Genomic DNA, 19,809 nt, shown 5'->3' with positions numbered 1-19,809 from the left:
CAGACCTGTGTCCGCATAAGTAATGAAACCTTACAAATAGTTCCAGCCTTTCATTCTCCTTTTTCTCAGATCACGGGAGATCCCTTGATCCGTCGATCGGATGATAACGAGAAAGCCTTGAAGATCCGCCTGGAGGCCTACCACACTCAGACCATCCCGCTCGTGGACTACTACCAGAAACGAGGAATCCACTCTGCCATCGACGCCTCCCAGACCCCTGATGTCGTGTTTGCAAGCATCCTAGCAGCCTTCTCCAAAGCCACATGTAAAGACTTGGTTATGTTTATCTAATGTTAGGGTCAAAAAGGAATCTTTCTTATTCTTACCCTTGTTAAGAGGACGGGTGGGAAAGGCAGGGCAGGTAGAGAGACGCTTCCTTCCTCAGGCTAGCAAGAAGATCCTCGGCTGTATTGATTAAAAAGCTTTTGCTTGATGCATCTTTGGTATGTATGCCACTCTCATCTCATCTGTGTGTGTATGGACAAGCCACTCTCCTGCTTTCTGAGTTCAGGGCTAGGTTGCCTTACCAATATTATATTTGTTTGTTTGTTTTAATTTTTGTTTTTCGAGGCAAGATTTTGGTCTTGCTAGGTAGTTCAGGCTGGGTTTGAACTCACTATGTAATCCAGGCTGGCTTCAAACGCACAGCAATCCTCCTGTTTCAGCCTCCTGAGTGCTGGGATTATAGGCATACGCCAGCACATCCAGCTGCTTTATCAATTGTTTACCTTTTTAGCCACACTTTTAATTTTTGACCAAAATAAACTACCCTGGTATGTGTTAGACACCCTAGTTCCAAAGCCTCATAGTACTTACCCCATCTCCAGCAGCTGATTAAAAGTCTCAAGGTCACGTGAAATCAGGCAGTCACAGTTCCTGATGCGGATTGTTGGCAGGGGATTTTACTTTTTTTCAGTTTACAATGAAAAGCCACATGAGTCAGTGTGTAGACAGGGGTCATTAATTTTTTCATCCCTAAATGGAAGAAAAAGACATTTTTATTACAGATTCCAGAAATTGCTGGTAGCTAGCTTGGAATTTTTTTTTTTTTTTTTTTTGACTTGGAATATTTTTTGTAATCTGCATCATGGTGCTATAAAATAGAAATCATTTGGGATTTGAATTGTCGCCAAAGAATTAAAGTAAGTAAAGATCCTCTGGAATTCAGATTGTCTTCTGAACGTCCAGGCTGGGCTGGGTGTCTGGGAGCAGCCAAACCCCCTTCCCCAAAGAGAGACCAGGGAGGGGTTGGTTGCTTTTATTTTTAACGTTCACTTTTGTTTCTACGTGTAAACAAAACAGTGATTTGGGGGTGATCTATTCTTGGATTCATTTTGGTCAAAATTTATTCAAACCCAATCTTTCCAGGTTATAAAACTCAAGTCAGTTATATCCTCTTTAAACCCAAACCCTCTTCCTCCCAGATCGTTTTTTTGTTTTGTTTTGTTTTATTTTTTCCAGATCCAGTTTTCTACCCCTTCTTTCATGATAGTGATAGCCACAGACTCCCCAAGAAAAGATCACCCAAAAATAGATCATCTATGATAGTAACCGGCTTTTATTTGTAACCTTAGCTTCCCAGCTATTAAGCATTTTCTAGGGTCCATGCTGTGCTTTTCGGTCTCTGGTTTGATTTGTGGCAAACAGATGAATTAATAGGCTGCTGTGAAGAGGCCACAAAACCTTCTGCTCTGGAAAAACCATTAGAAAGTCAGTGGAACGTCTAATAAGTAACGCCGCCTGCCTCAGCATAAACCTACCACTCGCTTGGTGCAGTGGATTTTAAAGTGCCCGGTCCTCATCTGACCTGAGTTTTCCCGCTGCCTGTGAGACTGCCAGAGGGCCTGTCCTCTGTCCATATGGAAGCTGAGTGGGTGTGTGGCCATCTTGCTTCCTTCTTCACCTTGTCCGAGTGAGTGAGTGCTGCCCCTGGTCTGCCTCGTTCCCCTGGCTCTCAACTAGCTCCCCCCACTCTTCTCAGAAAGGAAGTCTGGTTTTGTGTGTTTCTGGGAAGCACATGACTTGTAGGAATGGGCAGGGGAAAAGAGTGAAACCAAAACTTAGCAGCTGTGCCTGTCGGACTCTGGCATCCTTCCGTAGATGAGGATGGCCTTGTGAACCTTGGAATAAGCTCCCCTTTTGGGGGATAGTTGCAGGCACTTGACCTCAAAGTTAAAGCTCCTCAGTATTTGGTCATTAAATGTGCACTATCCTTGCCCCAGTATCTGCCATCTGTCCACATACACTCACATGTGCATGTGATATTTGGGTTGCAGGTGAGAACTAGAAGATCTTGGAGGATACATATGCTCTACTGAGGTTGGTTAGGATTACATTTTTGCTTCGTTTAATTGCAAAATGTTAACCTCAGCAGGCACGAGAGCTTTCACCTGGTAGAGAAACAGCCGGTATTTAATGCATTTGGTTGCTGGGGCATGCATGCCAGCCTTCTCTGGTATTTACTTGGTTTTTAAAAGCACGTTTTGTTCTCTCTTGTTTCCTGTTTCAGCCTAGTAACAGAAGGCCAGGCGAGATTGCATCGCTGCTCATCACCCCGCGGCGTGATCCCTGCTGTTAGGTGCTGGGCAGAGGGGAAGGGGCACCCTGGGAAGGATGGAGAGGGGGGCTGGTGAGGGGCTCAAGAGGAGGATTTGGAAGAGCGGCAGAGTTGTAATGAGCTGGGGTTTTTTTTTTAAACACATAAGTGGGAGTTTCAAAGTATAAGCTAAGGAGATTTTTTTGAAAAAAAAACAAAGCTGATTAGAGGGTGTGGGTACAAACAAGGAGATACAGTATTACTTCTGAGCAATTGGGTTTGCATTTATTCTGGACTGGTAACAGTATTTATTTAAAGCCAGTCCTGTTTTTAAAGACCTCAACTCGTATCTCAGAATCTCATGGAGTACCAGGCCAAAAATGCAGGCAATGGAACTGTGGTGCTGTCTGTCTTATAGCTTGGAATAGGGAGTGTTTGTGGATCTTGGTTCCCCACACAGATCAAAACATCATCTCCACATCTGAAAGAGTTAAGGGTGAATTCTCAGGGGTGCTGGCTCAGTAGATCATTCACTGGAGTCGTGAGGGGGCGGCGAGACGAGCTGAACCCCCTTCCCTGACCTACCTCCGACTCCCCAGCCCACCCGCCCTCAAAGCTGAGCTCTTAGAGCCACCCGGCACACGCCACAGTCCTGCGGCCTTGACTTGTTTCATGCAGGGTGTGTGAAGGGACCCTTTCAAATAAACGAGTAAGGGCTGGGGACATGGCTTAGTGGTTCAGCACTTACCTACCATGTGCAAGGCCCTGGATTTGGTCCTCAGCACCACAAAAAAATTAATAAAGATAAATGAGCAAGTGTCCTAAGCCATATCCTCCAGAACATTGTGCTTCCCACCCTCAAATCCTGTGACTGGAATCATTGGACAGAGTTTTTGATATATTTTCAATGAGGTGCCTTTCTGAACTCACCAAATGCTGCCTTATTTGGCCCCTAAATCAATAAAATATATTAAAAATTTGTATCCCCTGTTGTGGCTGGTTTTTTTTTTGGTAGGAATCTGTGTTAGAAAATTTACGTTGAATTCTAGATCCAAGCAGCCGTGTGGCAGGGAGATCCAAAAATGCGTCCCGAAGATGAGCCTGCGCCCTCGCAACCAGCAGCTCTCGTGCAGGCTTCTCTTGGGCCCAGAGGCGGGGCACTGTCCAGTCTAGGGAAGCTAGCACTGTGCTTGGAATTCGGGGAGCAGGGGACAAGTCCCAGCCAAGGAGTCATCCGCTCTGCTCACGTCTCCGAAATCTGAATAAAGCCGATGCTGCCACCTTCTCAGACTTACTGGCATTAGATGGAGTTTGTAAGGAAAAGCTCTTGGCCTGGGGCCTCGCACATAATAGACATTAGGTAAATGTTAGTTGGATCAGGGCAGTCACAAAAAGAATACCTGCGTCCTGCTGGGCTTGATGGACATCTGTCCACAGCCAGTGTTTGTAATCACTAAGCCGATCTTTGGCTACCTTTTCAACTGCTTCCACACCTGTGGCTGCTTCTTTGTGTGTCCTAGTTTAAATCCATTTAGTCCGCAGCAAAAGCGAGCTTAAGTCACTTGTCCAAACTGCAGTATTCGTGTTTTTGGAAGAGCTGCCTTTGCCAGTGAGGATTCTGAGAAATCACTGCTGTTTCCGGAACCAGAGGGAGCTGGGTTGGAAGCCCTGCTGTTGTTCCGTAGGCGTCTTGTGACTGAGAGGCAGTCCTCACTGGCATGTTAAATCCTGCTCCCTTGGCCAGCTCCTCCCTCTTCCGCTCTACTTCCCCATCTCGGCAGAGTCATTTTCAGGTGTAAGTGTGACGAATTTGCTCAGATCTTTTCATTCCCTGAGCTTTTTAAATGCCCCGTGGAAATTTCATCCCATTCCTTGACCATCGTACATACAATTGAGAGGAAATGTCTGTCAAACCAGCCTGAGGGGCAGCCTGGTATGACTGAAAATAATAAACAGAAGAATGAGTGAACTGTTACTCATTTGCTTCTCTGGACTTTGGTGTCCTCATTGCAGACCAAGACTGGCTGCGAGAGGGTCACTAGCGCCCCTGGAGGACCGAGCCCGACAAGTGCTTGGCAGAGGCCTCACAGTTTGGACCACTGACACCCTTGGAGCACCCTGTGCAGTCAGAGCCTATTTTATAGGCGAGGAAACCAATACTCGTGAAGAACATTCCTCCTGTCACACACAAGAGCCAACGCCAGAACTCACATGCCAGCACCTCGGCCTTGTTGCTGAAGTGATTTAGTGACTTGTGCACCTCTGCAGGCAGGAAGAAACCTTCCGAATAAGAGCCCTTCATGGACACTCCCTGCCAGGCTGATTTGGAAGACATCACTGCCAGTTCTGAGGATCCGGGGTATGTGTCTTCGGATCCCTTCAGCAGTGCGTCACTGACAGAGGAGGAGCCTGACAGTCTCCTCAGTAAGTCAGAATACAGGTTTCCGCAGCAGCTCCTCCACCGGAAGACTTAGGCCACTTGCCTCCCCTCATCACTAAGAGGGGACTGACCCCTGTCGGGTGTGTTGACAACACTGGCTACCAAAGTGCTCCTGTGGGTAAGGATGACCAGGACGCAGCAGGTGCTCAGGAAATGCCGATAGAGTTCAGAGACAAAAATGTAGCCATTGATGGGAACTCTGAGTTCCATACATCTGAGAACCGAAATGTGGGCCTGCACCTGCGGCTCCACATCCCCGCCTCAGTGCTGCGGGGAGAGGAAAGGTTCTCAGAGGTGCTCGTGATACAGAAAAGCTGTGACCCATGGAGCAAATGAAAGGAGAAGCAAATAGCTGTGTTCCCTCACCATGAAGGGCCTGAGTGGAGACCCGTGGCCCAGGTAAAGCCTTTTTCTATTTTATCGTCGGTGGCTTCTTTGCTATTGAGGTCAATAGCTGTTGGGGTGCAGGATTTACAGAGCTGAAAGCCGTCCCAGAGGGGTATGAGAGGAGTCAGGTCCCCCACCTCTGGTTCAGAACAGGTGGCAGCAGCACAAGTGTGTGTGCTGGCTCTGCCCCGGTCACCCGTGACTGGAGCTCCGTGTGGTCACTGGCACAGTCACTCCCAACTCCAGAGGGACCACTGCTTCTGATGTCTCTGGGTGCAGCAGCGGCGCATTTAGTGCTCCAGGACAGTGTGATGATGACCCTTCCCACAGGGGGCCTCTTCCAGGTGCTGGTCTTGGTTGAAGTGCCCCCAGCAGAAAGCAGCAGGGAACAAAAAGATGAAGAAGAATCAGAGGGCAAGACCAGGCTTAGATCCTCTGCAGATCACCCTCGGGCCTGACAGACCTGCACTTGTAGGCTGAGGTTGAAGTGGAGTAAATCATTCTATTGTATGGTGTCCCTTGGATGAAACTTTAGGACAAATTCCTCTGAATACGCTGGGTGTGATGGCGCATGCCTATAATTGCAGCTCTCAGGAGGCTGAGGCAGGAAGATATCCAAGAGTTCAAGGCCAGCCAGGGCTACAAAGTGAGTTCAAGTCCAGCCTGAACTGCATAGTGAAACCTTGTCTCAAAAAAGACACCCCCCAAAAAGGACAAACTCCTCTGAGTTTAGAACTAGGAGACAATGTTCTCTGTTTGTCTCCATTCTTCTAGGTAAGGAGTACATTTTTTTTTTTTTTTTTTACTTTCTTTTTTGCTCTTGGTATGAAGAAATTTGAAACTAAGTCTAGTGTTCAACTGCTATGCTTTCCTCTGCCACAGATCTTACTAAAGTTCTTAGCCCACCCCGATCTCATTTGTTTTCTGTTTCGTGTTTGAGCATTCATATGTGTGTGGTAAACTGTCTTGGATCCATTCTGGAAAAGAACCAAGTGCGCAGGAAGGGCTAATGAGGCAGGATGGGGCCAGCGGCCCTGTGCAGTGGGGGAGGGGAGACACAGGCCAACAGAAAGCACAGCCCAGGGGAAGGAGCAGAGGCTGCTGCATCCAGGGCTGCCCTAACCCGGGGAACTAGAGTTCCTGGGAAACCTACATCTTACTGGAAATAGTGAAAGTACAGGAACAATAAAAGCGAAGTTTTTCAGCTCATGGGTAATGTCAAGAACTCATGAGCAGAAGACAAGGGTACGTACACAGAGTTGATGGCCCACTTTAAGTTCCACCCAAGCACCCTTCTTCCCCCTCTAGCCATGCCAGGTCTGTGCTCTGACTAGAATTAGGTGACCGTGTACTATGGGACTGAAGAGGAGGAACCCCTCAATTTTGCTGTCAGTTCTGTGGTCCAGTCCTGTCCTCAGTGGAGTGAGGGGCTTCTGAGGATGACAGAGACCTGTGATTAGATCTTGGCACTGACAGTAGCTCCCTCTGTGTCTCTCAGGGGGACACTTAACCCTAAGCTTCAGTGAGCTCAACTCACTGTAAATTGAGGGTCATAGCACACATATAGAAGGGTAGCCAAGTTCATATAGATTGAAAAATAGCCCAATAAATAATTCTCCTTTCCCATGGCTACCTGGTCTCTCAGGATAGAGATGCTATTTCCCAGTGTTTTTCCTTTCCCCTTTAAGTACTGTACCGAACCAGAACAGACTACTGGTTAAGAAACATGGGCATTTCCTGAGCTGCCAGGTATGGCCCTGACTGGAGACAGGAATCACTTCTTTCCCCCAGAGACGCCTATTCTGCTCAGGTTAGCAGGAGGAAGGTGTTCCTGACATGGCAGCCAGCTTACTAGCGGTGATCTCAGCACCCACAAGGCCTAAAACCCACGGAGAGTGGGACGTTCTGTAGCTGAAGATGAGGGAACTGGAGCCACTGCCAAAACCACGCCTTCGACTGGCAGTACCCGCTTGGGTGCCACAGACCTCTGACGGCCTCCTCGAGGCCAAAAAGTTGGGGGAGGGGCAGAGCACAGAAGTGCCCGATGGGAGATCTGGGTTCCTCAAAAGCGGGTGGCACCAGGGAGACGCTGGAGTCGGCAGAAAGTCTTTAGTGAGAATTTGACTCCCGTTCCAAGAACCTTTGAAAATTTCCCTATATAAGGAAATGAGAACAGTACCTCCTGGTGAAGCAGGCAGGATGAGCGGGTGTACGTCAGGTGCTTTCGTGGTGTCCAAGGTGCTCAGTTAGGGTTGGTCAACTAGAAGCCTCCGGCTCGGTGATTCGTTTGTTCACACACCCTAAGGAAATGACGAAATAGGTGAAGAAAGCATTTTTCTATGTCGGTAAGAATTGGAAACAACCTAAATTTCCAGCAACAGGGGAGACTGTGATTCATTCATGGAGTAGTATAGTATGCTACCATGAAATAATCATTTCAAGAGGCAAGATTTTCATGAGAAATTACTGGGGGAGTAAACAATGCAGAAGACAGACATGGTGGCCCGTGCCTGTAATCACAGCAACTAGAGAGGCTGAGGCTGGAGGATCAGAAGTTAAGGCCAGACTAGACGAGTGAGCAAAACCCTGTCTCAAACTAAAATAAGTAAATAAAAAGGACTGGGAGTGTAGCTCAGTGGAACAGCACTCCTGGGTCTGAGCCCTAGGGCCGCTGGGGTGTTCGCTACTTTTCTGCAGTGCTGGAGGTTGAACACATGGCAGACAAATGCCCTACTACACCCTCCTGGAATAATTCTAAGGCTACAGAAAAGTTCCAGAAGTAGAATTTCTGTTTGCACTTCACATAGTCTCTCCTAATGTTGATGTCCTGTCTCAAAAGATATGTTTGTCACAACTATCAGATTAATGTTGGTATACTATTAGAATGATAAGACATTTTTATCAGTTTACTAGTTTTTCCACCAATGTTCTTTTTTCCTTTCCAGGATCCAACCCTTTAAATCACATTGCAATTACTATTTTTGGTTTTTACGATTTGTGTAGCCGAGTGTGGTGGCACATGCCTGTAAGTCCTAGCACTCAGGAGGCTGAGAGACAGGGGTATTGCCACAGGTTCAAAGCCAACCTGAACTACATAGCAAGAACCTGTCTCAAAAAAGTTTTTAAAAAATAAAAGTGGCAGACGTGGTGGTGCACGCCTGTAATCCCAGCACTCAGGAGGCTGAGGCAGGATGATCGTTGCGAGTTCGAGACCAGCCTGGGCTACAGAGTGAGCTCAAGGCCAGCCTGAACTGCATAGCGAGACCCTGTTTCAAAAAGACATACATACATACATACATACATACAGAAATATAAAAGTTTGGGTACATAGAAAAGCATCTAAAAAGCCACAGATGAAAAGAATACCTGTGATCATAGCTGAGTGGTAGAATCATTATGAGAATTTTTTTTTTTTCATTACTAAGGATTGAACCTGCGGCCTTTGCACTGAGCTACATCCCCAATCCTTTTATTATTTTTTATTTTGGAACCCGTCTTGCTAAGTTCCCCAGACTATGTTCAATCAAAAGTGCAGTCCTGGGGGCTGGGGATTTAGCTCAGCGGCAAAGCGCCTGCCTGGCAAGCACAAGGTCGTGAGTTCGGTTCCCAGTACCGGAGAAAAACCAAAAAAAAAAGTGCAGTCCTCCTTCCTCATCCTCACAGAGTGCTGGGATTACAGCCACATGCCACCCCTCCTGGCTGCAGATGTTTAAAGTTTTTAGTGTGGCTTAGTTTTTCTGTGTTCGTTGTGTCCCAGTATTTAAAAACAAACACAGCTTCTGTCTTGAAGCCAAGTCGGAGCCCTGCAATTACTCCCAGTGCGGCTACTCTGTGTTGTGCTGAGGCACTCGGCTGTCCTTCGCTAAGACTGCACTCAGGAGGGGCCGTGTCTCTCTGTCCCTCTGGCTGGTTAAATGAATGAGAAGTCAGAGGAGCTTATCGCCACCAGCTCCCAGAGATTAACTAGTCTTAGCACTCTTTTTCAGCTTAAGGCGGCCACAGGTTTAGGTCTCCTCTGGTGACCCCAGCAGAAGGACAGGATCTGCTTTTGCAGTTTACAGTCTCAGGGCCAACTTTCATGTCTGTGCCGAATGCATTGCTGGCCAGGAGCATGGCTGTGCCAGTTGGCCAGGATTCGGTCAGCGGGCAGGCCTCTAGATGACTTCCCAAAAAGCCTGAGTTCTTGTATTCAGAGGAGGGGGCAGTGGATGCTGAGCAAGTTAAACACCGCAGTGCACACCCCCAGAGAAGGCGTTTTAATCTCTAGGTCTTCTCACCAGACTGTAAGCTTCCTGACAGAAGTAAGACCACATCAGTGCTGTGCATTAAATCCCTAGCACCCAGCATGGGCTTGGCATGTGGCAGGGGCTTAGTTATTATTTAAGTGAATAAATACACTTATTGGTAAATGAAACAAAGTCATTTAACTAAGGGGTATTTGAATCGGGATGTTACAGACAACAGAAAACTTACACATCTGTCGGCTCATGCAACCAAAATATCTACTGGAGCCTGGCAGTCAGGCATGGTTTATTAGGACTACTGAGTCCTCCCTCAGGCTCACTTCTCTCATGGTAGCAAAAGGACTGCAGCAGTGCTAGATAGCACATATGTACTTCACACCACCCAGAACAAGAGAGAAAACCTAGAGTATCTGTACCCCAGAATTCCTAGCAAATTCCCAAGATTCACTGTGGTCTGAGTCAGGTCACTGTCCACTCTATGAGTGAGCCATTAGAGACAGGAGTCATTTGTTGGGTTAGCACAAATCATGTGTCTCACCCTTAAAACTGGGGAGATGAAGATGGAGAGAATTTACTTCCTGGGACTATGTGGATCCCCATTGGGAAGTGAGAATCTGAGAAAGAGGAAAGCAGCCTGGATGCTGGATCCTGGGAAGGTGAGCCACAGGCGCTCAGCTCAATGGAATACACTGGCCTGTGTGGCACAGACAAGGACAGCAGGAGCTAAAGGCAGCGAGTGAGGGTTGCTGCAACCAAAGAAGGGACACTTCCTGGAGAAGGATGCAAGACTGCGCCAGCCCTGAGGGGCGAAAGATTTGGGCAGTGGGTAGGGACGAGGAGGTGGAGTGAGGGGAAGGACGCACCTCAGAGAGGTTTTGAGCATTTCCCCATAGTCGCCAATCAGCAAAGGGGTCTTTGCTCTTGCTGGAAATCATGCAATTGACGTGTTGCTAGACAGGGTTCCAGTAGGTCCCTAAGAGGAGATGAGGACTTTAGCTCTCCCCCACCCAGTACGTTCGTCAGCTGTCATCACAGATAAAGAATTTGAGGATGTGCTGGTGAGAGGCATAGCCTGATTTATTAGGCAAAGTTAGAAAGTACAAGAAAACAGCGACTGCCTGGAAAATGCTAGGTCATGAATTCAATTCCCGGTACCAAAAAAAAAAAGTACAAGAAAACTAGCAGGGCAAGGTGGAACACATGCCTGTAATCCCAGCACTCAGGAGACTGAGGCAAGAGGATCACTAGTTTGAGGCCAGCCTGGCCTACATAGAAGACTATCTTTTTAAAAAGAGAGGAAAAAAAGAAGACAGCAAGAGAAAACAGGGAAGGGACTGTAGTCTGAGGAACTAAAGGAGGCACAGCTCTGATGAAGTGGACTGGCCTGTTAACCAAAGAATGAGACCCGATCTTATGAACAGGTAGGTAGACTCGATCATCGCTGAGGTAGACTAGGGGCTGGAACTTTTCTTGAGTGTGGCATTTTTGAAAGACTTTTCCCTCAGGTCTTTTTTTGTGTGTGTGAGGTTTTTTTGAGACAGGGTCTCACTATGTAGCCCAGGCTGGCCTCAAACTTAGGGAAATACTCCTGCCTCCGCCTCCCAAGTGCTGGGGTTACAGGCGTGCACTGCCACACCTAGCTTCCTCATGTCTTAAGGGATTTCCTCCCTGTGAGATATGGATTAAAGGTCCATTCTCACCCTAGGGACATCCTGGAGTTCCCGCTGGTATTATAGCCCACTCGGTCCTTGAAAGAAGAGTACAGAGATAAGGGCAGTGTGCATTCCATACATGGTTATGCAGGGAGGGTAAAGAAAAAGAGATGTCTCCATCTCTAGTGGGCAGCTGGCTATGGATTAAGGCCTAAATTCTACACCTCATGTCCCATGAGGGTACCTGTCCTGTTTTACAATGTGCCCGGCATCATGCTGAACCCTTGTGATTATCCCAGTAAATGCTCAGTGTCTTACGGGTTGGTATTATCACTGTTCCTATTTTACAGATGAGACACTGCAATTCAGAGGTCACACCGTACATGTGGAAGTTGGGATTGGACTCAGCTTGCCTGGCTCTGAAACCTGTACTTGGAGCCGTGGTACTGGGGGGTGAAGTGGACAGTGGTCACCGAGAAGTTTGTGCACTGGTGAAGGGCAGGAGGTCACCACAGGAGTGCAGAAGGGTATGTATCACACGATGGCATTCTCCCACAATCCTCGGAGACAAGTATTACTGTCATCCCCGCCTGAAAGACACAAAACTGGAGGCATAAAGAAGATGAGGATGTCAGGGCTGATGGCACACCTTATGCTGAGGCAGGAGAATTACAAAGTGGAGGGCAGCCTGGGCCACTTAGTAAGACCCTGTCTCAAAATTTTAAAAAAAAAAAAAAAAGGGGGGTTGGACTTGTAGCTCAGTAGTAGAGCACAATCCCTAGTGCTACAGTCAATCGATCAGTAGAAATGAAAATGTTTGGGGATGTAGCTCGGTGTTCTCTGGGTTCAACCTCCAGTACCACAAAAAGAAAATGAAGTTAAGTAACCTGCGTAACTTGGTAAGTGGCGGGTCCTGACTTTGCACCCTGGCGAGCACCCTTTGGGATCCCGTGATCATCATTATCATCATCGTAGTAATAGTAATGTTGCATGTGAAACAGCTTTTGGGGAGCACATGTTCCATGCTGCGTGCAGCACTGTGCACTTCGGACTGTTGCTTCCTGTTTAGTGGGATTCTAAGCAGGTGGGTCGAAGGACTCTGTCTTCGCGGGAGACCATTCCCAGGGCCCACGGTCCGGTGCAGATGCTGCTCCGGGTCTTGTGTCTGAGCTGCCCGTGGGGAAGTGGCCTGGCTGCCTCCCCAGATTGCTGACGGCACAACTTTTGGCAGGGGCAGCCAGAGCCTCATGCTGCTGTTGGCCGAGAGCCTGGCCAGAGGGACTGAGCCAGAATGGAGTGAGCAGCTGTGAGGCCTGGGCCCCTGGGGACTCCAGGCACCCTGGCCTAACGCTGGGACAGTATTCAAGCTATCACAGCCAGAGATGGGGACTAAATATTAGGACCCTTGTGTTCCAGGCTCATCTTGGCTTTTACACTGTGGGGCCTCAGAAAAATCCCTGCCCTTCCGTGGGCCTCACTCTCCAGGAAAGTCAACTAATATCACCCCTGTCCTTGACCTTCTTGATGAATATGACCTATGACTCCCTGGACCCCTGAGGTGCCACGAAGTAGTCATCCCTGCCTAGAAACCCGGACCCCAGGTCGTTTAGAATCCCTCCCGGTGCCAAGCCCTGCTGAACACTAGGGTCGCAAAGGGAGGGTGAGCTGCTCTCTGCCTTGCGGTAGCTTCCAGTTGGTATCAGCCCAGTGGGGCAAGTCTGTCACTGCACAGAGAGCAGAGCTTCCTCGGAGCTGCCGAGCTCCAAGCGGGGAGCATCGGACTCTGCCTGCAGCAGCCTGGAAGGCTCCCAGCAGGAAGAACATGGAGTTAAACTACCTGCACTCTCTGGGCAGAGAAGGGGTGTGTAGTCACCATAAGAGTACAACCTGTGCAACAGTCGGGGGGCAGAAAAGACTGCTGTGTACTGAGGAGAGGGTGAGATCTGCACACACATTGGAGAGAGGAGGGTGTTCGTGTGGGAAAGTGGGGCTAACGGGACAGGCGGGAGGCGGCAGGGGCTGAATTGAACACCGGGCTCCTGAGCTGCAGCTGAAGGCTCCAAAGCTAGAACAAGCAGGGCCTAAGCACTCAGACCAGAGGGCCCAAGTCGGTCCACACACTTCCTCCCTTTCCTGGGGCTAAAGGCTGTGCTGTGCCTTCCCATTCGGAGCGCAGAGTTCCTCAGAGCAACCTGTTTATCCCAAACTCCTCCCACCATGGGCTGTGTCTTCAGGGTTTCTCCAGCAGCCTACAGAGGCCGCTGAGAGGCAGAGAACCCACCAGGGGTGCAGAAGCAGTATACTGGCCTGTGGAGAGCAGGCCAGACATGATCCCTACTGGGAGGGGAGACACATGCTCATGACTGTGCCAATAATTAGTTATTTACAAATATTTTGGTTCGGTGACTGGCCCAAGGTCACCTGGCCAGTCAGGGGAGGCTGGGGCTAAAACTGAGGGCTCTTCTGACTGATCTCAGGCCCACTGCCTCACAGATCCCTTCCACTGCTGTTTTTCTCCTCTCGCTCAAATGTCAACGACAAAGGATTTTCATCTGTGACCTTGCTGGACCCTCAGCGAGGTAGGCCCCACGCTCCCCACCCCAAGGCAAACGGAAACCCAAGAAGTGTACGGTAAGTGATTCATCTGTCCACACAGAAAGTCAGAGCCAAGACAAGAACCCGCGTCTCTGGGCTCCAAGATACCCTGGTGAGACAATAGAAGAAAACCACCTCTCTTTCCCAGCTTTGGCTTGGGCCACGCCATTCTTCGGATGACAGACATCCCAGGGACTTTCCTGGAGAAAAACTTCCTGGAAAGATAGGAGAACAGATCCAGAGATATGTTTGACTTGGGGACAGCTCTGTCCAAAGCCTAACTGTGTCTAGGGACCCCAAGCAGCTATCTTCCCAGCCTCACTGCAGCCCAGAGCAGACACTCAGACCAGGGTTCTTCCTGCGCTCCCAGTGGCAAACAGGGCTACTTTTGAATGAATTGAAGCATGAGCCCATACTGGGCCGGCACTGTAACCCTCTCCTTTGATCTGGATACCCCAAGGTCAGAGAGATCTGTAATCCGAGCACCATCCCCTCAAGATCTGAAATGGGAAGGACTATCTTTGGGCCCTAAGAGGGTCTACAGCCTCCAGGAGAGGAGATGAGGTTCTGATGAGCTGGGATGCTCTGGATGCCAGGGAGGAGGTTCCAACAGTAACGTAAATTGTCTGACAGGAAGCCAGGAGCACTACAAGTATTTCAGTGTATCTGAGGTCACATAGTTGCTATGTCCACAAAGTTCTTCGGTCCCTTGCATTTTCAGAGCACTTTCCCCTTAGTTATCGCCTGTGTTCCACACTGATCCACACAGCTGCCTTTCATGGAGCTAGAAATTAAAAATGGAGGAACAGAGAGAGCCGTCCAAGGCCTCGTAGAGAGGGACACATCTGGAATAAGATCCAGCCCAGCCTGCCCCAGACCTGACCCTTCCCCGTGGCCTCTGTCTGCCCTTACACTTCTGCCAAGCCAGAGGCCGCAATCTCTCGCAACTCCTGCTGAGCTGGAGGCCAAAGAAGCCAAAGAACCAACCCCTACTCCCCAGCAGAGCTGCCTTTCCTGAGAAAGGCTTGCCTAAGGAGATGAAATGAGTGGAGGCTTTAGTCCTGCCTCTGCCTCCTTCCCTGAGCGGTTGTGAGTTTGAAGCCATCGATCTGAAAGTGCTTCATAAACTGAAAAACGCTGTACCAGCACGAGGAAGGGGAACCACCACTGTTTGTATACAGACGGTGATTCGGAGCCAGGCCCTCAGGGAGCTCGCGGTCTTGGAGGAGGCCGACACACAGCGCCACAGTCTTAACATAGCCGAGTGACACCAGAGCCAAGGGGTGTGCCAGGCACTGGGACGGGGGTCATTTTGAGGAAGGCCCTGGGGGCATGGCGGGGGGGTACATGTTGGAGACTGGCCCCGAGGGATGTGTGAGAGTTCACCAGGCAGACAGCAGAGAAGACACCCTTCAGGGATGGGAACAGCTTATATAAAGGCACAGAATGGTGCCTGACTACAGCGTCCAGTCAGTGATGGGGGCAATGCATCTTACCTTAGCAAGGCTAACCAGACCCAAGAAGGCCCTGAGATACTCGTAAGGAGATTTGGAGTTCTGCTCAGTAAAGCATGGAAATTCTAACATAGAAAAGTAGCAGTTGTACTAAGAATTACTGTTTCCTTTCTTTTCTTCGCTTTTCTTTAGACTTCAAAATAAAGGCACCGAGTGAGCAAGCAAAGTGTCCAAGGCTTCTGTAATACTCAGAGAAACAGAACAAATAGCATCTCTATATAATTGCATAATTATGGGAGCCAGCAAGTCCCAAGATCTACAGATAGAGTTGAGAAGCTGGAGACCCAGGACAGCCAATAGTTTCGTTCCAGTGCACCCCAGGCCCCATCAAGTTGGCACCATCAGACTGTCACATAGCTAAACTTAGCTCTCACAGCCTCACATCTACAAATGGCAAGGCTGAAGTTGTAGTCAAGAGCCCTTCCCTGCTGCAGTGGGGACAGAGAGCCAGGACACCCTTTCCCATCCTGGACTCCAGAGCTGAGTCAGCTGGGGAGAAGCAGCCAGTCACTGGCCAGATTAGACTATGGACCCAGCAGGGCTTATCTTAGGCAAGGAGCTAACCACCAGCCTCTCTGTTTTAGGCAAGACTCCACCTAAGTGTTATACCCTCTTGGAGGAGAAATGAAGATAAAGAGCTTCAAAGGAACTCCCCCAGCAGGGGCCTTGGCAGGAGCAGGACCTTCTCAGTCAGGCATCTGGACAACTGTGCCTCTGTTCCTTTACCATCTGCTCCTTACCCTGGAGAGCCATTGCTTCCAAGACTGTTGGAACTGAAAAGCCCTCAGCCTTCCCTTCTTTAATTCAACACCATTATGCCAGAGGAAAAACAGGTCCAGAGAAGGAGAGAGAGCCTCCTCGTGGTCACTCAGCTGGTCCAGTCCTCCTCCAGCTGTATTTATAGATCTTACTGCAAAAAACCTATAGGTTTTGTGTGTGAGGATTTAACATGTCATGGGGATGACGAGTTAAATCCAGGATGATGGTTACGTGATCCTCTCCCCACCAGCCTGGACCTGTAAGGAAAAGATTTACCTACCTGTGGGCCTCTAGTTTCCACACCGACCGCAGCATAGAGAAGGTGTGTAACCATTCTACAGTGGCCCTGTATGTGCCTCAAGGCCTGGGAAACAAAGGATAGATTCTTAGAAAACAGAATCTTCATGGCCCAGGGTTCATATGAATGAGTGAGGAAAAAAAGGAGCCAAGGTTACTACACCCCAGGCTCCAGGTCTCAGCCCCTGAGTCCATGGGGATATCCTCTCATTGTGAGGTGAACGAGGAGGAGCGGATGTGAGAGGAAGATGACGAGTAGAGTTGGAACCTTGCACCCACAAGTAAAAGTCTGGAGGTGGAAAAGTACAAGCTTGTTTGAGGAAGGTTTTTGCTGTGTCTCAGAGAACAGGAGGCAGTAGGCATAAGAGGTGAAAGGTTTCAGGTGGAAGCCAAGTGGAAAGCCTTGATCCCTTTGGGGCAGTAAAGAGCCAGTGACTTTGTTTACACAGGCCCTCGGCATGATGGTTCCAAGTTTATTTCCAGGAGGCACTGGGGACAGTACACTCCAGATTCCTCAGGGAGCAGGGAAGATGTACTGTGCTGTACTAACATGAATCTCCACTTTCCTTCCTGTTCAGAATACTTCTGTGGCCATCACCCCTTGGAGCTCAGCACCCTTAAGACTAGGGAGGGATAAAAACACCCATTAGACAGATGGAAAAACTAAGATGCAGTAACTTGCCCAGAATAACAGCTGGGAAGCAGATTACAAGGCCCAAGACCATTGAAGCTTACCCCCACCCCATTTTACAGAGAAGGAAGCCAGACTCAAATGGGGGGGTGTCAATGAGGAAGTAGAAATACAGAATGATGAGTTCTCTAAGCCACTCAATGACCAGTCACCAATCCCTCCTACTATTCTGGGTGTTTCTTCATCTCTCTATAAGACTGGGCCTACTATCCAACAGCCCAGAGTTTATAAAATAACTTAGCTTGGCCGTGGTATCTTGGTCTGAAGATCATGCCACTGAAGACCCAGAAGCAATGTCAGTCACTTCCTGAAGAGGAAAAAGGACTGCCCTGGTCACCCAGCCAACAAATCAGGAACTGACTCCAAAGGCTGTTTTCCTGGCCAGTCTCTTGGAGCAGCAGAGTTGAGGCTTGGCTGGTAGGACCAGAATCTGGATGACCCCAGTCACTGCCCTGTGACAGAGAGGTTCTGAGGCCAGAGATGGCAGGTCTGAGGCTTCACAAGTTAGGACATTTTATTGCTCTGTCTCACACTCCACCGGGAACTTTCTAATGACGTTGCAGGGTGGGGCAGGGCTGCAGTATTTGAGAACACACCAGGAGCAGGGGTTTTCCACCCAGATCCCTGCAAAGTTGCTCCATCATTCTGTCTCACCACAACCATTTCCTTCTCTAAAACCCCTCCCAACAGGCCGTGAGACCATGCAGGCTCTCAGCATAGAGTAAACCAAGACTGGCTTGTTAGCTGTGGCCACACCAGGCCCAGAAATGTCACAAGAGGCCCTCCCGCCTGGCTGAGGGCATGTGGGAAGCTGGCCCAAGTTACAACTCTCTGAGAGTAAAAGTAACATGCTCCCAACCCCTGCAAAGCAGTCCAGTGCGATAGCTCCCTTGATCCTCACAGCTACCCCTGGGGTAGAAAGAGTTGTCATCAGTGGCTACTATACTGACAAGGAAATGGAACAAGGAAGCAGACAAGAAAACAGAAGATCCCAGGGTAAACCCACTTTTCTGTCTCAGTGAACTAAAAGTATTGAGTGACCAACTCCCCTCAAGAAATGTAATTATTATGTACTGATAAAAAATTAGCCAGGCATGATGATGCATGCCTATAATCCCAGCACTCGGGAAGCTGAGGCACGAGGGCCACCAAGAGTTCAAGGCCAACCTGGACTACATAGTGAGTTCAAGGCCAGCCTGAGTTACAAAGAAAGACCCTGTCTCAAAAAAAAAAATTAACTATTTTAAAAAGTATTAAAATTCAACATGGTGGCACACACCAGTAATCTCAGCATTCTAGAAGGTTGAGGCAGGAAGATCACAAGTTTGAGCCCAACCCAGACAATTTAGTGAATTAGAGAGATTTTGTCTCAAAATAAAAAATAAAAAGGGGCAATATAGCTCAGAGGGAAGGCCCTGGGTTTAGTCCCCAGTACCACACATGCAAAGAAAGTCTTTTTTTATTTTTGTCTTTTTGAGACAGGGTCTTGCTATGCAGTGCAGGCCGGCCTCAAGCTCACTTAAGTGACCTAGGCTGGTCTCAAACTCGCAACGATCCTCCTGCTCAGCCTCTCAAGTGCTGGGATTACAGGCGTGTGCCACTGCAGCCGACCAAAAAAGTCGATTTTAAAGTGCCCATCACCAGTGATGGTTTTATTTCCTTTGTGTTTTCCTAACTTACTGCATCAAGTATGTATGACTTCCATAAGAGGAAAGTATTATTATTTTTCAGAAGTGAACTGTACACGTCAAGGACTGGGCTGTCCTACCTGATCAGCCGGAGCCTCAGCAGTTCCTGAGAAAGAGGCCTGGGGTTTTGGTTGCCCTCAGACCAGAATGAGTCAGCAGGGTGAAGTGGCTGCCAAAACACCAGCAAACAGAAACACAGTCTTGGATTAGAGAAGAACATTTCTCCTGCACCTCACAACCAGTCAAGCCTCCTTTGAGGCTCAGCATGCAGGAAAGCTACTTCGACATGCAGACCTCAGCACTGCCAAGGGACCTTGGAGAAGAGGCCCTGGGGAAAGGTTCCATAGCACACACAGTTGGCAAGCGAGTACAGGCAGGGCTTGCACAGGGGGCTTTCCCTGGCCACATAGTGAGCTTCCTGTTACTGGAAATGCAGAGACAGGCTGAAGACTACCTCTACAGGGCAGCCGTGCCGATAGTCAATTGCATTAGCAGGCCACCCTGATCATAGAGTTTGCAGGACACGAAGGCAGAGAGATATATAGTCCGCTCCACATCCTAGGGAACATGCTAAAACTATCACAGTGAACAGCTGTGGTAATGATAACAGTTTATTGAGCACTTGTTATGTATCAAGCTCTTTACGCTCAGCACATCACATTGATGTCTGGTTCTCAAACTTGAGCTATACCAGAATTCCCTGGAAGGTAGGCTGCAACCGACAGCTGAGCCCCATGTCCAGGGTCTCTGACTCAGTGTGTCAGGGGTGAGGCTAATCCACAGGTGACTTTAATGCTGCTGATCTGGAGACCACACTTTGAAAACCACAGTATATATTATCTTATTTATTTGTCACAACCGCTTTATGACAGAGGTTCTGTAATCACTCCCATTTCACAACACAGCCATCATCTGAGGCTCCTGAGAGGTAAAATTACTGTTTACGGCTACTAAGTGGCAGAGCCAAAGTTTGGATCCGGGTCTTTTCTGACTCCAAAGTTTAAGT

General features: G+C 48.8%; 1 protein-coding gene and 1 long non-coding RNA gene across 7 annotated transcripts in view; one reads left to right on the top strand and one right to left on the bottom strand.

Annotated features, from left to right (window-relative positions):
• Ak2 (adenylate kinase 2) overlaps window positions 1-3,519 on the top strand; it is a 20,735-nt gene extending 17,216 nt beyond the window's left edge. The window contains exons 6-7 of one of the 2 annotated variants that reach the window (XM_005395105.2): window positions 70-265; window positions 2,510-3,519. In XM_005395105.2, the coding sequence (XP_005395162.1) occupies window positions 70-265; window positions 2,510-2,514 (201 nt within the window). In that variant the 3' untranslated portion in view covers window positions 2,515-3,519. Of the gene's footprint in view, window positions 1-69; window positions 451-2,509 lie in introns of those variants that run through there. The other variant, XM_005395104.2, reaches the window with a different exon arrangement.
• The window catches only part of LOC102006093, a 25,007-nt gene extending 5,198 nt beyond the window's left edge, over window positions 1-19,809 (bottom strand). The window contains exons 1-4 of one of the 5 annotated variants that reach the window (XR_001236059.1): window positions 16,975-18,096; window positions 16,408-16,491; window positions 7,543-7,663; window positions 817-975 (exon numbers count right to left, since the gene is read on the bottom strand). This is a non-coding gene — a long non-coding RNA (uncharacterized LOC102006093). Of the gene's footprint in view, window positions 1-816; window positions 976-7,542; window positions 7,664-10,470; window positions 10,756-16,407; window positions 18,097-18,883 lie in introns of those variants that run through there. The other 4 variants (XR_001236060.1, XR_262679.2, XR_001236062.1 and 1 more) reach the window with 4 other exon arrangements.

Source organism: Chinchilla lanigera, unplaced genomic scaffold (genome assembly GCF_000276665.1).
Source record: "Chinchilla lanigera isolate Chin_1 unplaced genomic scaffold, ChiLan1.0 scaffold00051, whole genome shotgun sequence".
In the NCBI taxonomy this organism is placed as follows: Eukaryota; Metazoa; Chordata; class Mammalia; order Rodentia; family Chinchillidae; genus Chinchilla; species Chinchilla lanigera.
This window is presented reverse-complemented; position numbering and strand designations above follow the sequence as displayed.